Below are 15730 nucleotides of genomic sequence, written 5' to 3' on the forward strand. Positions count from 1 at the left end.
AAGTATGTAGGGATAAAGGGGCATCATGTCATTCTCAAAAGTTTTAGAAAAGAATCATATATGTATGTTTACACACAGATGTATCAATAAATGCATGCACAAAGGAGAGGGTAAAGCTAATGCAGTAAAATTTTAGCATTTAGGGAATCTGGGAATTCTTTGCCCTCTTCATGCAATTTTTCTGTAAGTCTAAAGAATTAAAAAATAAGTTCAAAAGTTGATTTTTTTAGAAAAAAAACATTAAAAGTTGTTTGAAAACTTGGCAAATATCTGGAATAGATAATGTAAATGTCTTTTCACAGTTCTATAATTATATATTTCCTTAATCATGTAAATCTAGATTTTTCCATAGACTAACTTATCAAGTGGGGTGTTTGTCTCTTCTTTAACTTTTCTATTAAGTTTCAGAATAGACTAGGTCCAGACATATTTGGAGAAATAATATAAAATAAAAAGCAGTCATTCAAGATATCATTTTGTCATTGTTGCCACTGGGTTGCATTCACACCAGAGACTCACTGAACAGCTGTCAAATATCTTCGTAGTTTTACAATATCATGTATGGAATGTTGAAGGCTGCTTGAGAATCTGATTCAGTTATTTACAAATTTATGGCAAATGTAACACATTTTCAAATGCCATGATTCATTGATTAAAATGCATTCTAGAGGCTATAATTTACTTGCGGGGTTATGATAGCCAAAAGTCTTAAAATGATCAGTAAGGAAAAAGTCTGACTGTAACTATGAATAGCAACTATACCCCAATTAAAAAAAAAAGAAAAAGAAAACTATATGTTCAATTTCTTTTGTAAATATAAGTCTGTTCAAATAAAAAAAAAAAAAGAAAGAATGTGAATAGTCAGGGTAATTTTAATGAAGCATTAAACCAAAAGATGGTTCTTGAAATATAAAACATTAAATTCTAGTAAAGAGCAATAGGGGCTTAAAAAGTAATTAAATTAGTTTTTAATTTAAAAAAGTCAAGGGTCCTGAAAAGTCCAAATCCTACCACTCATGTTAAGGACCTCTACTAAGATAATGCTTCTGCTGTTGGGTTTGAACATTGGCTTCCAATTTCATTATCCTCCTCCACATTTCCCTTTCAAATAATTAGGTTAAAAAAAGAACACGGTGAAGGTTGGTATATGATTTTTTTCTCAGAATGGCAAATCAGAAATAAAATAAAATTGTATAGTTTGATTGGAGAACTCTATTTACAAAAACAAAACCACAGTTTTCATATTTGATATCTTTTGAAAAAAATTTACGGTTAAATTTCAGGGGCCTTCTGAGTCAGACTTCATGTTTGGCTGGCCTATAGTATTTCTTTTTTAAACATTTTATTATTTTTAAAAAAATTTTATAGGAGTATAGTTGATTAAAAATGTTGTGTTACTTTCTGCTGTACAGCAAAGTGAATCAGTTATACATACACATATATGCACTCTTTTTTAGATTCTTTTCCCATATAGGTCATTACAGAGTGCCCATTTCTGACAGCTTCAAACTGCTCTTCACTAAGACACCTCATTTTACCTGTGAAATGAAAGCAGTTCTTTATTGAGATAATGACCAAAACTTATTTTTGAAGCTTGTTTGATGCTTGAGAACAAACAGCTGTACTGACCCATGCCCATAACACCCTGAAGGGTTTCTATGCCTGAGATTGTCCCTCAATAAAAATTCTAAATGAACATCTTGAATTCAGAAAACATTGGTCCTCGGAGGCACTTAGTTCTAAGAAACTGCAAATCCAGATACTTGGAGTTCAGTATGATGGATACCAAGCCAATCAAAATTGGATATAAAAAAAGTTGGCTACTAAGTTTGATCAGGAAGAAATGAGTTAAAGAAGCAACAATGAACATAGGGTGGGGTACCCCAGAGTTATGACTAGAGTATAAAGCAATAAAATATGGGACAGCTTTGCTACAGGTTCCTCAGAATCTGTTGTGATTATTTGTTAATAGATTTAGATTTGGGATTATTTCACTAGACTAATTTTTTAAATTAAACTTAAATGAAGATATTATTTTAAAATACAGTTCTATTTTTAAATTTAAATTGCAACTTCATTGTTATCCTTTTGTGGATAATTTGTTTTGAAAATGAATTAAGTACTTTTTCCCTGACCATTTTAGTGACTCCTTCCTTGTGTATGGCTGTTTTGATCAAGAGATCCTTGTCCTGTCAAGCATTGCTGTAGATCAACTCTATTTTCCTCTAGATAACAGCTTCCCCTCAGCAATGTCCAGCTCTGGATTCTGTTTCTTCTCCTCACCCTAGAAATCTGTGCCAAGTAAGAAGGAGAGAAAGGACTCATAAACTAAGAAAAAACTACAAGATACTTTTTGAGAGATTAGGGTTCATTTTTCATAGGGATTCTGAAGTTTTTTTACAGTTTAGAGTCACGGACAATTTTTAACATTTGTGTCAGTTTCATTTATTATAAACTCTTGCAGGAAAACTAACCTTCCAGTATGCCTTTTACTTGTGTTTAGATTTTTCCCCTTTGGGGAAGTATAGAAAGAACCATAAAGGCAGTATGAATCAGCTAGCTCAAGCTCACTGATGTCATCTGAAACTATAAAGGGACAAAGAATTAAGAAAGAAAGTCATACAGTTTTAAGTCCAAATTTGAGTTCATTGGGATTGGGGGGGGTTGTGAGTAGAGTTTTCTTATACTTAGGAAGATCCAATGGTAATTTTAAATTTGGCTATAAATTTACCATTTGTAATTGTAGATCTGCAATATAGATTCCAAAAATATAAAGTTTCGAAAAGACCTCTTTGCCCTTTATTACACAATTTTTAGTGCCCCAACTTTGGTGCCTTCTCCAAATGGCAGACTCCTTAATACAGGAGCTGCTTGGATGACAACTTTGACTAAAGTGTAGATGCTGATAGCTTTTACTCTCCATTTCTCTTCCTTTTACAATTCAAAGCTGTGTAATTAGATATCCATATCAGCAAATGCCTGACTTTTCCACCTCATCTCAGAATTGAATTTGCAAAGAAGGTATCGCTGTTAAATTACTTGCCACCTAAATCCTTTTTCGTTTTTCGCCAAAGATTTTTAGCCATCAACTGGTTTTCTGGACAAGGGATTAAAAAGTCCCCAAAATAGCAGGATCAAAATCATTTTGCCTAAACAAAGAGATTGAATGAAGTCTGTTGAATGGACTCTGCTTTCCTTGTGCTATGAGACTCTGCAGTGTGAAAGGTTTTACATCCTGTCTGCCAGTTTTGGTTCTGCTCATTATATATAAAAAGCTCCTCCATCCCATTTTCAGCTTCCTTTTTTTTTCTTTTAACAGAAATGCTGGCCTGCAACTTACCTCCAGGAATAGCTCAGAGCTGATGCTCTCAACTTAGTCATGAGAATTACATTTCTCTCCTCTTTGGAAATATTCTCCCCCAGTCTCTGTGATCATGACCCCATAAGAGCTAGGTGATTGCAGTTAAAATGAAACATATAGTTTTGTAGAACATATAGGAAGCAGACTACTTCATATAGGAAGGAGAAATCACGTTGTTGATTTCTCGTATCAACAATACGCCCTTACATTCTAAGCCGCAAGAAATATTTATCTGTAAGGACGTCTCTTCCCTTGAAAAGGAGGGTTTTATACGTAAAGCTCAGATCCAGTATATAATATTAAAAAGCATGCCTGTATATTTCTTATGTTGAAAATGTTTTCAAGTAATGACTTATAAGAATGGCAGAACATTTTTACACAGTTTTCATGTTGGAAAATGCCTACTAGTAGGAGTTATAAAATATACTGAAAAGAATCCAAGAGCATTCTTGAATAGGCTTTTATTTCTCATCATACGATGCTATTTCTGCATCTTTTACACAGTCAGTTTTGAAAATGAAAACATCGTTTTTCCTTTCCAGAGAAATGATAAGATTAATTTACCTGTTGAAATGAGCAAAGCAGAACGATCATGAGCTTCTGCCTGTTACTTTGTTAACACTGTATAAACCAGTTATGTATTTTCAAAAGGATGCTTTCCAGATCTTGTACTTAATGATTATGTCCTTGGTATGAGTACCTATGCCCGACTCCCCACTTTCTCAGCCTGCATCCCCAGAGTTGTGTTTACTTACAGAAGCGCAGTTTTCAGACTTGTCTTCCAGAAAACCAATTTGGCAGGGCGTCCTCTGATTCTGCAGCCAGTAGTCTGTAGATTCCAGCAGGCGGTCGCTGCGGAGAACCTGAGGGAACCAAGACAAACTTCTCAGTGTTACTGGCAAGATTTTCTCTTTAAACAAGGAACTCTTTTCTGAAGAATCTGTAAGTGTTTTGTTTGCCTCAGAGCATCTGGATATTAGAAAAAACTTCCAGGATAACAGCACCTCTAGAATGTGTAAAATATTCAACCAGGAACCCACTTTAGAGGGATACATTGAAGTGAATACTGTTGTTTCTTCTTTCATCTAATTCAACATCTGGAAATTTCAGTGTACCTGTGACTTTTGCATAATTTGCAGTCAAGTGATTTTTTTCTGGGTATGGTTCAATTGGCAATGGGGAATCAAACTTCATTTAAGTGTTGGAACTCTTTTACATTCTACAATATGAAAATTTTCGATTAAAAAATGTGGTTTCTCCATTTGGTGCAATACTGTTACTGAAATTATGATTCTTTAGTTCTTCAGCTTTGCTAGTATATCTGTGAAATAGGGCTCAGTTCTTCTGGAACACTTAGGATACTATATTAAATTTTAAAATTATTAGGAATAAGTGTCTTACAACAACCCTTTCCCTTGTAGAAGCAGTATGGTAAAGCAAAATCAATTTCAGTACATAAATGAACAACACCGACTGTGATTTACAAATGCCTTGTTTCTGGGTTTTGATTTTAAAGCAATGAAGAAAAATTGCATTTCTGAGCCAAAACACTTTGAAGATGCAATCTCATAAACAAATGACTCAACTTCTGATGTGTCTTAACTCTGTTCAAATATTGTATAGGCTCTTTCTCATCTTGTATAAGATTTCCAATGCTCTCCTGGTACCCTCTGCTTTATTAGGGTACATGTCTGCTACTATTTGACAACTACCTTCACTTAAGTAATATAACACATTTAGTCAGTTTGGTTAATGCCACAAAAATAGAATGACACTTCAATTACATTTCATTTGCACAGTGAAGGATTGTCTTCTTTTGTTCTATAAAGATAAAAGTACATTAATTTTTGTCTCTGCATGTTGAGTTAACCAAATATGTCTGATACATTTTTCTATAACATTTTTGTTTTAGCTAAGTGATATTATTACTTTTTAAATATTTTTCCCACTCAATGTTTATTATTCCTGGAGATGACAAATTTTCATCATTCTTTTCCAGAACAGTACAAAGAGACACTTTGATGAGAAGGTAATTGAATGATGAACTTCAGTTATCCCTGCAGACTCAAGTTGGCAATGGAACCTCTCAGGTCTCTTCAAGATTTTATCTAAACTGTGGTTCTTAAAGTGTGAGCTGGGACCCCCTAGGGGTCACTGAGATCTTTCAGAGAGTCCAGGAGTCAAACTATGCTTATTATAATACTAAGATTTTATTCGCCCTTTTCATTCAAATTATCTCATGAGTACTCGGTGGAGTTCTCCAGGGTCCACACGAGGTGTGATGGTGTAACAGGCTGACTGCAGAAGCAAATAGGAGAGTCTAGTTATCTTCTTTTAAGTTAGATATTAAGAAGATTTGCTAAAAATGTAAGATGAAATTACTCTTCTCACTAAAATGTTTTGTTTTGGAAAACATAGATATTTTCCATAAAAATATGTATGTTAACATGTAATGTGTTTATTATTATTTTAAAAGTATTTTCAAATAATAAATTGTGGTTATTTAAATTGTTACTGTTATTTTAAAATTACACATATTTAGAATTTTCTTAGCTTTTTTTCTATGAATTATAACTTTATTTAGCTTCTTTAAGTTTCAGTATTTTCATTTCTTTCTGTGTGGCATCAGACTTCATCAAAATATGCTGAAAATACAATTTAGTATATAGCAAAAGCTGTTTTTTATAATTTTTAATTTATACTGAAGTATAGTTGATTAACAATGTTGTGTTAGTTTCAGGTGTACAGCAAAGTGATTCAGTTTACATGTATCTATTCTTTTTCAAATTCTTTTCCCATTTATGTTACTACAGAGTATTGATATGTCAACCCCAAACTCCCAATTTATCCTTCCCCCATACCTTTCCCCTTTGGTAACCATAAGTTTGTTCTCTGAGTCTGTGAGTCTGTTTCTGTTTTGCAAATAAGTTTATTTGTATCATTTTTTTTTTTTGATTCTGCAAGTAAGTCAGACAAAGACAAATATCATATGATATCGCTTACGTGTGGAAATTTTCTTAGCTTTAATTTATAATATGGAAAATATCAATAAGTATAAGCCCTACAATCAGAAGCTTCACGAGGTCCCCCGACATTTTTAGAGTGCAAAGGAATTTTGATTCCAAAAAAATAAAATTGAGAACCATTGATCTAGACTAACTTTATTTAAAGAAGAAAAAGCTTCTCAGTCCACCTCCTCCACTGCCATTCACTTTTACTTTCAGCATATTTAGAATAGAATTTAAGAGAATGGACATTAGTGATCTAACTGCCTTGAAATCCAAACCTGGTCATTAGTAGCAGGAAGACCTTGGGTGGTTGCCTAAAATCCTGAGTCTAGGTTTCTACACCCGTGAATGGAGAGAGTAACACCCACCTGGTGGGGGGATCATTGGGGTATTCAGTGAGAGGACAAGTGTCAAACACGGCAGCATGCAAGATGACAAGTCATCCTCTCAATACATGGTTCTCATTGTTAACTATTTGATACGAACTTCAAAGGAAAATAGAAAATTGGATGCCTTTGCCTGAAATTAGTGGATTGAAAGCGTTTCAGATGTATGAAGACAAATTTTCTTCAGCAAATATTCTGACCTAAGGTGTAACTTCAGTTCAACATTTTGTAGTATTAATGGTTGCAGCTACTATTTTTTGTGTGCTTAGAATGTGCTGGGAAATGTGCTAAATTTTTCATATATTTATTTATTTATTACTTTTAAATTTAATCCTTAGCGCAATATTATAAGGTAGGAATTAAAGAGAAGGATCTTCATGGCTATTGTCATTTTGCAGATGAAGACCTTGACGTTCAGAGAGATTTGAGTTCCTGCCCCAAGCTGCTCACAGCTGGACTTTGAATTTGGTTTTGAAGATACCAAGTCTGTGAGTGAAATCATTTAACAATGTTGCCTTGCATAACCCCTACAGATGGGTGTGATTTGGGGTATGTTTCTGAAGCGTTATGTGCCTTTAATTTTTGTAAACATAACTACGTTTACTCTGCATCATAATAATGCTAGAGATTTTAAATGGAAGCATCAAATGAACATACTAGTTAAGAATACTTTGCAATGCAGTTTAATAACTCCTCTGATTAAAAATCCCTTCTTAGCCATTTCAAAGCTCACTCCACAGAAAGTAGGCCCTGGACCTTTTCTGCATTCTAACATATTCAAGGCACATGTATCATGGTTGCAACAAACTGTGTGTCAACAGGAGAAAACAACTGCCACTTATCGGAGCTTATGAATTATTCCTGTCTTAAGTCAGCCCTAAGAGGGGGGCAGAGCTCAGACACAATTCACTTAGGTCTTCCAGAAAAGTGGTGGACTGGACTGGCATATTTTCCAGGTGAAACACAGAGAGTCAGAGATGGAAATGCCGAAAGACATCAGCCTCACACTTCCACACTGCAAGATTCCCAAGGCCATGAAAAAGACTGTCTCATGATGAGGCTGACTGAGAGAATTGTCAGCTACCTAACAGATTTCTCCTGTGTTGAACTTCTCTAATATAGGGAAATAGCACAGAAATATTAATTTGTTGAGTCTTCTACTATAAGGGCATTTTTTGCACCTATTTTAAACATAAATAATAACTAAACATATACAAAGATCTTGTTCTGCCCTATCCTAAGAGGGGGGGCAAAAGTCGACAGCTTTATGGACCTGCTTACTCAGTGGAAAATGCTAGAAAGACTTCCCACTTGGCTATTCCATATCCTTTGGATCCTGAGTGTCTTCTCAAAGGTGCATCTTTGCTTTAGAGGAAACAGAAATGTCAGAGCGAGGAAGTGAAATTTAAAGTGCCACCTAAATCTTTCAATTGCTTAAGAACAAATGTTTTGAGGAGAACATCTTTCATGAGAATATTCATTCACGGTGTAATTTTAAAATGTGAATTTTATTCATCATAATTAAAAAAATAGTTTATTTGATCTTATCAATAATTAAAATACATTTCATTGATATTTAGAGATTATTAATTATTTAATACTTATATTCGTTCATTATTGACCAAAAAATAATACATTTAATTGAGAACTCTCTGGGCTAAGGCCCTAACAGATGTTATCTGAATTAAACTTCTAGACTTATGAGGTAGAATTTGAGGGCTAATATGTGAAATGCGCTTAAAACAGTGCTTGGCATATAGCAAGTGCTCAATAAACATTTGCTATTATAAAAATTATTATTCTGTTTGCCCAGACTTAGAGGGGTCAATAATTTTCTTGTTAGTGGAGAGCTAGCATTTGAGCCAGGCTCTCTGGTCCCAAAGCCCCCATTAGGCATGGCTCCATTGCAAGCTGGTAAAATTACATAATTTCTCATCCTTGGATTCTACCAAACATATGTCTATGGATTTACCCATCTCTCCCTCAGGGGCCTGGTCTGGGTGGTCAGGAGCTTTGAGTGCCAGTCCTGACCCTGCTGTCTGTGTGGTCAGGCTACCCACCAGCTCCCAGCCTCAGTTTGTCCTTTGTGTTCAATTAAGTCATGTGATCTGAAGGGCCATTCTACATGGAACATCAGTAATTCTCTGCCTTCCTCCTCCTTTCATTCCTTCTGCTGTTCCAATTCCCAAATACATTAAGAGCCAAATAAGCAAAGAAAATAAAAATGCAGGCTTCAATAAACCACTTAGAATCATATGTTAAGCAATTTTAACCCGTGAAAAGCTTTTGGTGTAATGGTTTAGCCAAGCCATTAGAAAAAGAGGAATGCTTGAAAGAAGAATATGTGTTTGAGAATTTAATGATTTTGAAGCTTTATGAATATAATCTCCCTGCTGAGACAGTCACTTTCTGATGCGGGGGAGGGAAAGAGAAAAACTCACCAGGCTCTCAATGGCTCATTCATTTATCTGCTATTTTTAGCTGCAGGTTCAATTATTTGAGATGAAGAGCTAATAATAAACATGCTGTGCATTCACTAGTTTGAAATAACAATGGCACATTTTCTCTTAAAATTTCATGAGTGTCCTAAACAATGAAGAAAGATTGTTCTGCTCTCTTGTACAGTGACTTTCCTTTTTTATATGGAGAACCAAGTTGTAGGAATTTAGTACTGATATGGCATGGGGAGGGGAAAAAGGACTCCTGGTAACCTGGACACAGCTCTAAACATTGCTGAGCAGAAAAAAAAAAAATAGTAATTAGATCGGAGAAGACAGTAATTTAAGGTTAGTCACAGAGGTTTGGAGGCAGAGCTGATATTCTCTCCCATCTCATCACTTACCGAGTGATCTTGGGCAAGTCATTTAGCTTCTGCAGGACTTAGTTTTTGCATTTATTACAGGAAGATGATTAAAGGCACTTCAAAAAGTTATTCCAAGGCTCAAATAAGAGAAGGTTCATGAAGGACTACCCTCTTACCAGAGTAGGCGATTGATAGGTGATGGCTTTTATTAGGAGAATGCAGTAACATTTAGACAACACATTTTCCATCTTAACATTTTCTTGATCTCCGCACAGCACCTGGCAGTTTCTCTTTATTTGTATTTGTGGTGCTCCATTCTTATTTTACCCCTCTTGCTTCTCTCATCTCCTCCTTCACTCAATATTCGGTCAACAGAGGTTCATTGAACTCTTTTGATGTTTGACACTGGGAATATTAAGATGAACAAAAATGACTGCTGTGCCTTGGAAATTAAACTCTAAGAGGGGAGAACAAGCACTGACAGGCCCGTGATAGAGAAAGCAGGTGCTTTGATCAGGACGATCCGTGTCAGAGATCACCCAGGATGGAGTAGCCAGTTCAACCTGCGGAAGGTTGAGACTGTGCACTTGACCCTCATGTCAAGCTGAAAGATGCATCTGAGTTGTCTGGGGATGTTGGAGAAGGTTGGGAGAACATGCCTCTCTTTCTAACTAGCTTTCCTCTCCGATGCCCTAAAAGGGAGTATCCCCTCTGCATAGGGCCTCAGCGCGTTGCTCTTCCCACTCCTCAGAATCCTTTTCCTCGGAGATCTTACTGACTCTCAGGGCACTAATTCCCGCCTTGGGGGGATGACTCACTGGTCTACGACTTCATCTTTGACCTTTCTCTGGAGCTTGGCTTTTCACAGTTCTAGCTGTTAGTTATTTTTCTTGGATCTCCTGCTGTCACCTTGGACTCTTTGTGTCTAAACCCAAACCCTTCCCTCCCCAATTCCGGCCCTTAAAAGAAACCTGACTCCCTGACTTCTGTATTTGCAGTTAATGGAAGAACAAGTCTCTCTTACCTTGGCTTGAAATGTCTGTGCGATCTGGAACGCCTCTTCATCTGTTTCTAGTCTTATATTCTGCTCTAATTTTTTCTTTAATTCACTTAACATTTGAGTACATCTATAGACTAGTCTCTGGGTAATACAATAGTGAATAATGCAGACCCAATCTCCACATTTATGGAACTTAAAATCTGGCATGGAAACCCATCAGTAAATAAAGGAGCACTGAAATACACTTTTAGTTATAAATCATGGTAAGTAGTATAAAGAAATTCAACATGGTGCAGTGATAGAGAATAAAAGAGATGGGGTGATACTTGGGAAGGGCAATTAGGGAAGACTGGACACCCACAGGGTCCTTAACAATTACAATTGTTAATGTTGTAATGGTCTGTCTCTTCTATCTCCTTCACCCCTTACGTCTGAAATCCATCTAGCTTACTGAAACCAGAATCAGAGATTAGTACTAGGCTTTGAAGACAAACCTGGTTTCAAATTCCAGTTTTTCCATTAATTAACTGTGCAGCCAAAGGCAGTCACTTAACCTCTTTGAGACTCAGTTTTTCCACCTACAAAATGAGGTCGGTGTTGCACTCACAATGAGGAATTTTTTTTTTTTTTTTAAACAAATCTTATGCACTATTAAGGTTATTTTTTATTTATTTATTTATTTATTTATTTATTTATTTATTTATGGCTGTGTTGGGTCTTCGTTTCTGTGCGAGGGCTTTCTCCAGTTGTGGCAAGTGGGGGCCACTCTTCATCGCAGTGCGCAGGCCTCTCACTATCGCGGCCTCTCTTGTTGCGGAGCACAGGCTCCAGACGCGCAGGCTCAGTAGTTGTGGCTCACGGGCCCAGCTGCTCCGCGGCATGTGGGATCTTCCGGGACCAGGGCTCGAACCCGTGTCCCCTGCATTGGCAGGCGGATTCTTAATCACTGCGCCACCAGAGAAGCCGGAGGAATTTTTTAATAGACATTAGAAATACTAAACACACACAGTATCTGACTACTTTAGGTGTTCGCAAACAGTGAATAGTGAATAATAAATAGCTATTATTATCACAAATAGGATTACTGATGTTATGTAATTCTCTCCCAAGACCTTAACCTCAATTGATTAATTGACCCAATAAACATTAGCGTTGTACCATCTATTCCTACTGGAAACCGGACCAGGCCCTGGGGAACAAGGAAGGACATATTTGCTATCAGTGAGCCTCAAATTCTATGGGCTTATTGTCAACACATGGCCTCGTATTCAAGACAGAACCTAATTCAGGTCCCACTTGTTAATCATTTCCTGAATATGTATTAAGCTCCAATGTTCAGGATACTGAACTATGCCCAGTTTAGGTGTTTTCCAGGCTTTGTCTCCAATACTTTCCCTGCAAACACCCTCTGCTAGAATCTCCCAATTACTAAAAGAGCTCCACCTCCTAGTCTTTATAATGCACATGCTTTTCCTCATATCTTTCCACCAGCTCCCTGAACTTTTCCCCAGAAGTTCCTTCCCAGCTATCAAGATATAATTGAAACCAACCCCTTTTCCCTATCAAATGTTTCTCTCTTCTTCGTGATGAAAACAATTTTTTATCTCAGAATTTTGGAGTGTGCATGCATGTCTTGTCCTTCCCATTAGATGATATGAGTATTATTTCTGCAAGGCTTTTGTTTTCCTCAGAGATTTTATGGAAAGTTTGCAAAGAATTTTTATGTTGAGCAAGATTCCCATTTTCTACTTCTGTATTATCAAATATCGTCAAATTTTATTTTCTGATAATTTTAAGTATAATGATGTTAAGAAGCATCAAAGCCCTTAAAGAGAAAAATTTCAAACACAAAATGCTACATTTGCCTAATGTATGTATCATGATTCATGATGGAATGGTGCTTAAAATTAATTGAATAATGTCATCAGAACAATGAACTCATCCTTCAAAAGCAGAGATTTATCGTTCCCCCACCCCCAAACAGGTAGACTCAGAGAAGTTAAGATGTGTTGGGATTTTGAGACATTGACTCTCTCAGCTGTCTGGAGGCTGGAGAGAACCTGGGTTGGCCATTCCAGGGCAAGCACCTCTGGCCATCTGTTTATTCAAGAGTTCCAAACAAATATTATTTAAAAAAATATGTATAATAATGTGGAAAAGATTTGGAAACACTGTCTAAAGAAATCATCCTTTCAAATGTTGCACACAATTTTCATGAATGTGTGTTGGAGATGAGGAAAGAAAAAGCAAAAGGAGCAATAAAATGAAGGAAGCCAGATAAGTCCATTAATAGAGTCCTGAGCATCCCTCAGAGAAGAATCTCCAGGCCCCTATTGCTGTTCTAGCCTTTTTCTAGGAAACTCAATTAAATTTTTCTTACACAAAGAGATTGTAATGTGAGCAGGGCAATTAGATTTGCGTAGTGAGTGGTAAAGATGGCAGAGAGTTGACAAGAATGATGTTAGGGAAGAACGAAGGCAGCTATTCATCAGATATTATTACCTATTTGCTCTGCAATAAACAGTGGCATCTCTACTGCAGGTAACATTTTCTTCATAGAGATATCACATCCCTATAAAATTCACCATTTTATCAATTACAGGAAAAAATCTGTAAAAAATACAAACACATGGAGGCTAAATAATATGCTACTAAATAACCAAGAGATCACTGAAGAAATCAAAGAGGAAATCAGAAAATACCTAGAAACAAATGACAATGAAAACACGACGACCCAAAACCTATGGGATGCAGCAAAAGCAGTTCTGAGAAGGAAGTTTATAGCAATACAATCCTACCTCAAGAAACAAGAAATATCTCAAATAAACAACCTAACCTTACACATAAAGCAATCAGAGAAAGAAGAACAAACACAACCCCAAAGTTAGCAGAAGGAAAGAAATCATAAAAATCAGATCAGAAATAAATGAAAAAGAAATGAAAGAAACAATAGCAAAGATCAATAAAACTAAAAGCTGGTTCTTTGAGAAGATAAACAAAATTGATAAACCATTAGCCAGACTCATCAAGAAAAAAAGGGAGAAGACTCAAATCAACAGAATTAGAAATGAAAAAGTAACATTTTTCATTTCATTTTCAAAAGTAACAACTGACACTGCAGAAATACAAAGGATCATAAGCGATTACTACCAGCAACTATATGCCAATGAAATGGACAACCTGGAAGAAATGGACAAATTCTTAGAGAAACACAACCTTCTGAGACTGAACCAGGAAGAACAGAAATATAAACAGACCAATCACAAGCACTGAAATTGAGACTGTGATTAAAAATCTTCCAGCAAACAAAAGCCCAGGACCAGAAGGCTTCACAGACGAATTCTATCAAACATTTAGAGAAGAGCTACCACCTATCCTTCTCAAACTCTTCCAAAATATAGCAGAGGGAGGACCACTCCCAAACTCATTCTACAAGGCTATCATCACCCTGATACCAAAACTAGACAAAGATGTCACACACACAAAAAACTACAGGCCAATATCACTGATGAACATAGATGCAAAAGTCCTCAACAAAATATTAGCAAACAGAATCCAACAGCACATGAAAAGGATCATACACCATGATCAAGTGGGGTTTATCCAAAGAATGCAAGGATTCCTCAATATATGAAAATCAGTCAATGTGATACACCATATTAACAAATTGAAGGAGAAAAACCATATGATCATCTCAATATAAATAAAGCCACAGAAAGGGATAAAAATTAAGAGATGTATTTTGGAAAGTATTTTCTGGCCTCTTTGAGGGTGACGTTGAGCAGAGATCTGAATGAATCAAAGTGCCAGTCACACAAGCACCCGAGGCAAGAGCATCCCAGGCAGAGATCACCAGCAAAAACAAAAGCGCAAAGCAGAAATGTGTTTGTTGACTTTGAAGAACAGCAAAGAGCCCATAATGTCTGGTGCAGAGTGAATGGTAGGGGAAGCGATGAGAAAGAACTTTTTATCTTTCACTGGAAAGAAATCCATGGCTGAGCTGAGCCAGATATTCTTTAATGCCATGAAGCACTCTAAGATTCTACAAAATGTTTAATTATAATTTTTGGATGTTTAGTCATTGGCTTAAATAATGCTTAATTATTAGCTTAAATTTTTTTTTTTAAACAAACTCTAACTATACTCTTTTATTTTATTTTTTATTTATTTTTTATTTATTTATTTATGGTTGTGTTGGGTCTTCGTTTCTGTGCGAGGGCTTTCTCTAGTTGCGGCAAGTGGGGGCCACTCTTCATCGCGGTGCGCGGGCCTCTCATTATCACGGCCTCTCTTGTTGCGGAGCACAGGCTCCAGACGCGCAGGCTCAGTAGTTGTGGCTCACGGGCCTAGTTGCTCCGCGGCATGTGGGATCTTCCCAGACCAGGGCTCGAACCCGTGTCCCCTGCATTGACAGGCAGATTCTCAACCATTGCGCCACAAGGGAAGCCCTAGCTTAAATTTTTATAATAGCTTAAAACCTACCCCCACCACACACTGAACTAGACGTCAAAAGATTTTGTGTAATTTTACACACTTATTTTATGTTGATTTAATCTGTGCCTTGGCGAACTTTTTGGAGAACTCTGTAATCTTTTGTTTTCCACTCTGGGATGTGATACCTTTTCATTACCTCACAGGGAAACTCTATTGCTTATTTAAAGCACACTGAACTCCTAAAAAGAGACAAGGAAACAAATTGGAAATGAAATTATTGTGTGGAGGGAAAAAAGTGGCATAGAAAACTCAGTGGTTTCGTCTCAGTTTCTCAGAAGGTTGAATTAAATGTTAAGATAACATTTTCCTTTTAATGATGATTCTTCTGGCTGACTGCCTGACGTTTTGTGTATTTAGTCTCCTTTGACAAAAGGGGGAAATTGTTTCCAAAGTATGAATAATCATGTTTGATTATTCATAGGACATATTCTGCAATATGATCATCTGGTTGGATGTGAAACATTCTTTCATTACACGACTGACACCTAGTACAGTTTGGAAATCTTGTAATTGATTATTACAAAAGTATTGGAAAACAATGGAGTTCTTTTAAGGTCTTGGAACTAGCAATTCTCCACTGTCAAGGAGCAGATCAAAGGCGTAGGTGGTTTGGAAGTTTGGGAAGGAAATGCTTAGCAGCGGATCTGCAATTCTTTCTCTCTTTACTGTGGAGAATGG

General features: G+C 36.4%; 1 protein-coding gene across 1 annotated transcript in view; it reads right to left on the minus strand.

The window, feature by feature from the left end:
- Window positions 1–15730, minus strand: part of SPHKAP (SPHK1 interactor, AKAP domain containing) — a 120692-nt gene that overhangs the window by 96617 nt on the left and 8345 nt on the right. Inside the window, exon 2 of the mRNA XM_061191283.1 lies at window positions 4117–4224. Within this exon, the coding sequence (XP_061047266.1) occupies window positions 4117–4224 (108 nt within the window). The remainder of the gene's footprint in view (window positions 1–4116; window positions 4225–15730) is intronic.

This window comes from Eubalaena glacialis, chromosome 1 (genome assembly GCF_028564815.1).
Source record: "Eubalaena glacialis isolate mEubGla1 chromosome 1, mEubGla1.1.hap2.+ XY, whole genome shotgun sequence".
NCBI classification, from domain to species: Eukaryota; Metazoa; Chordata; class Mammalia; order Artiodactyla; family Balaenidae; genus Eubalaena; species Eubalaena glacialis.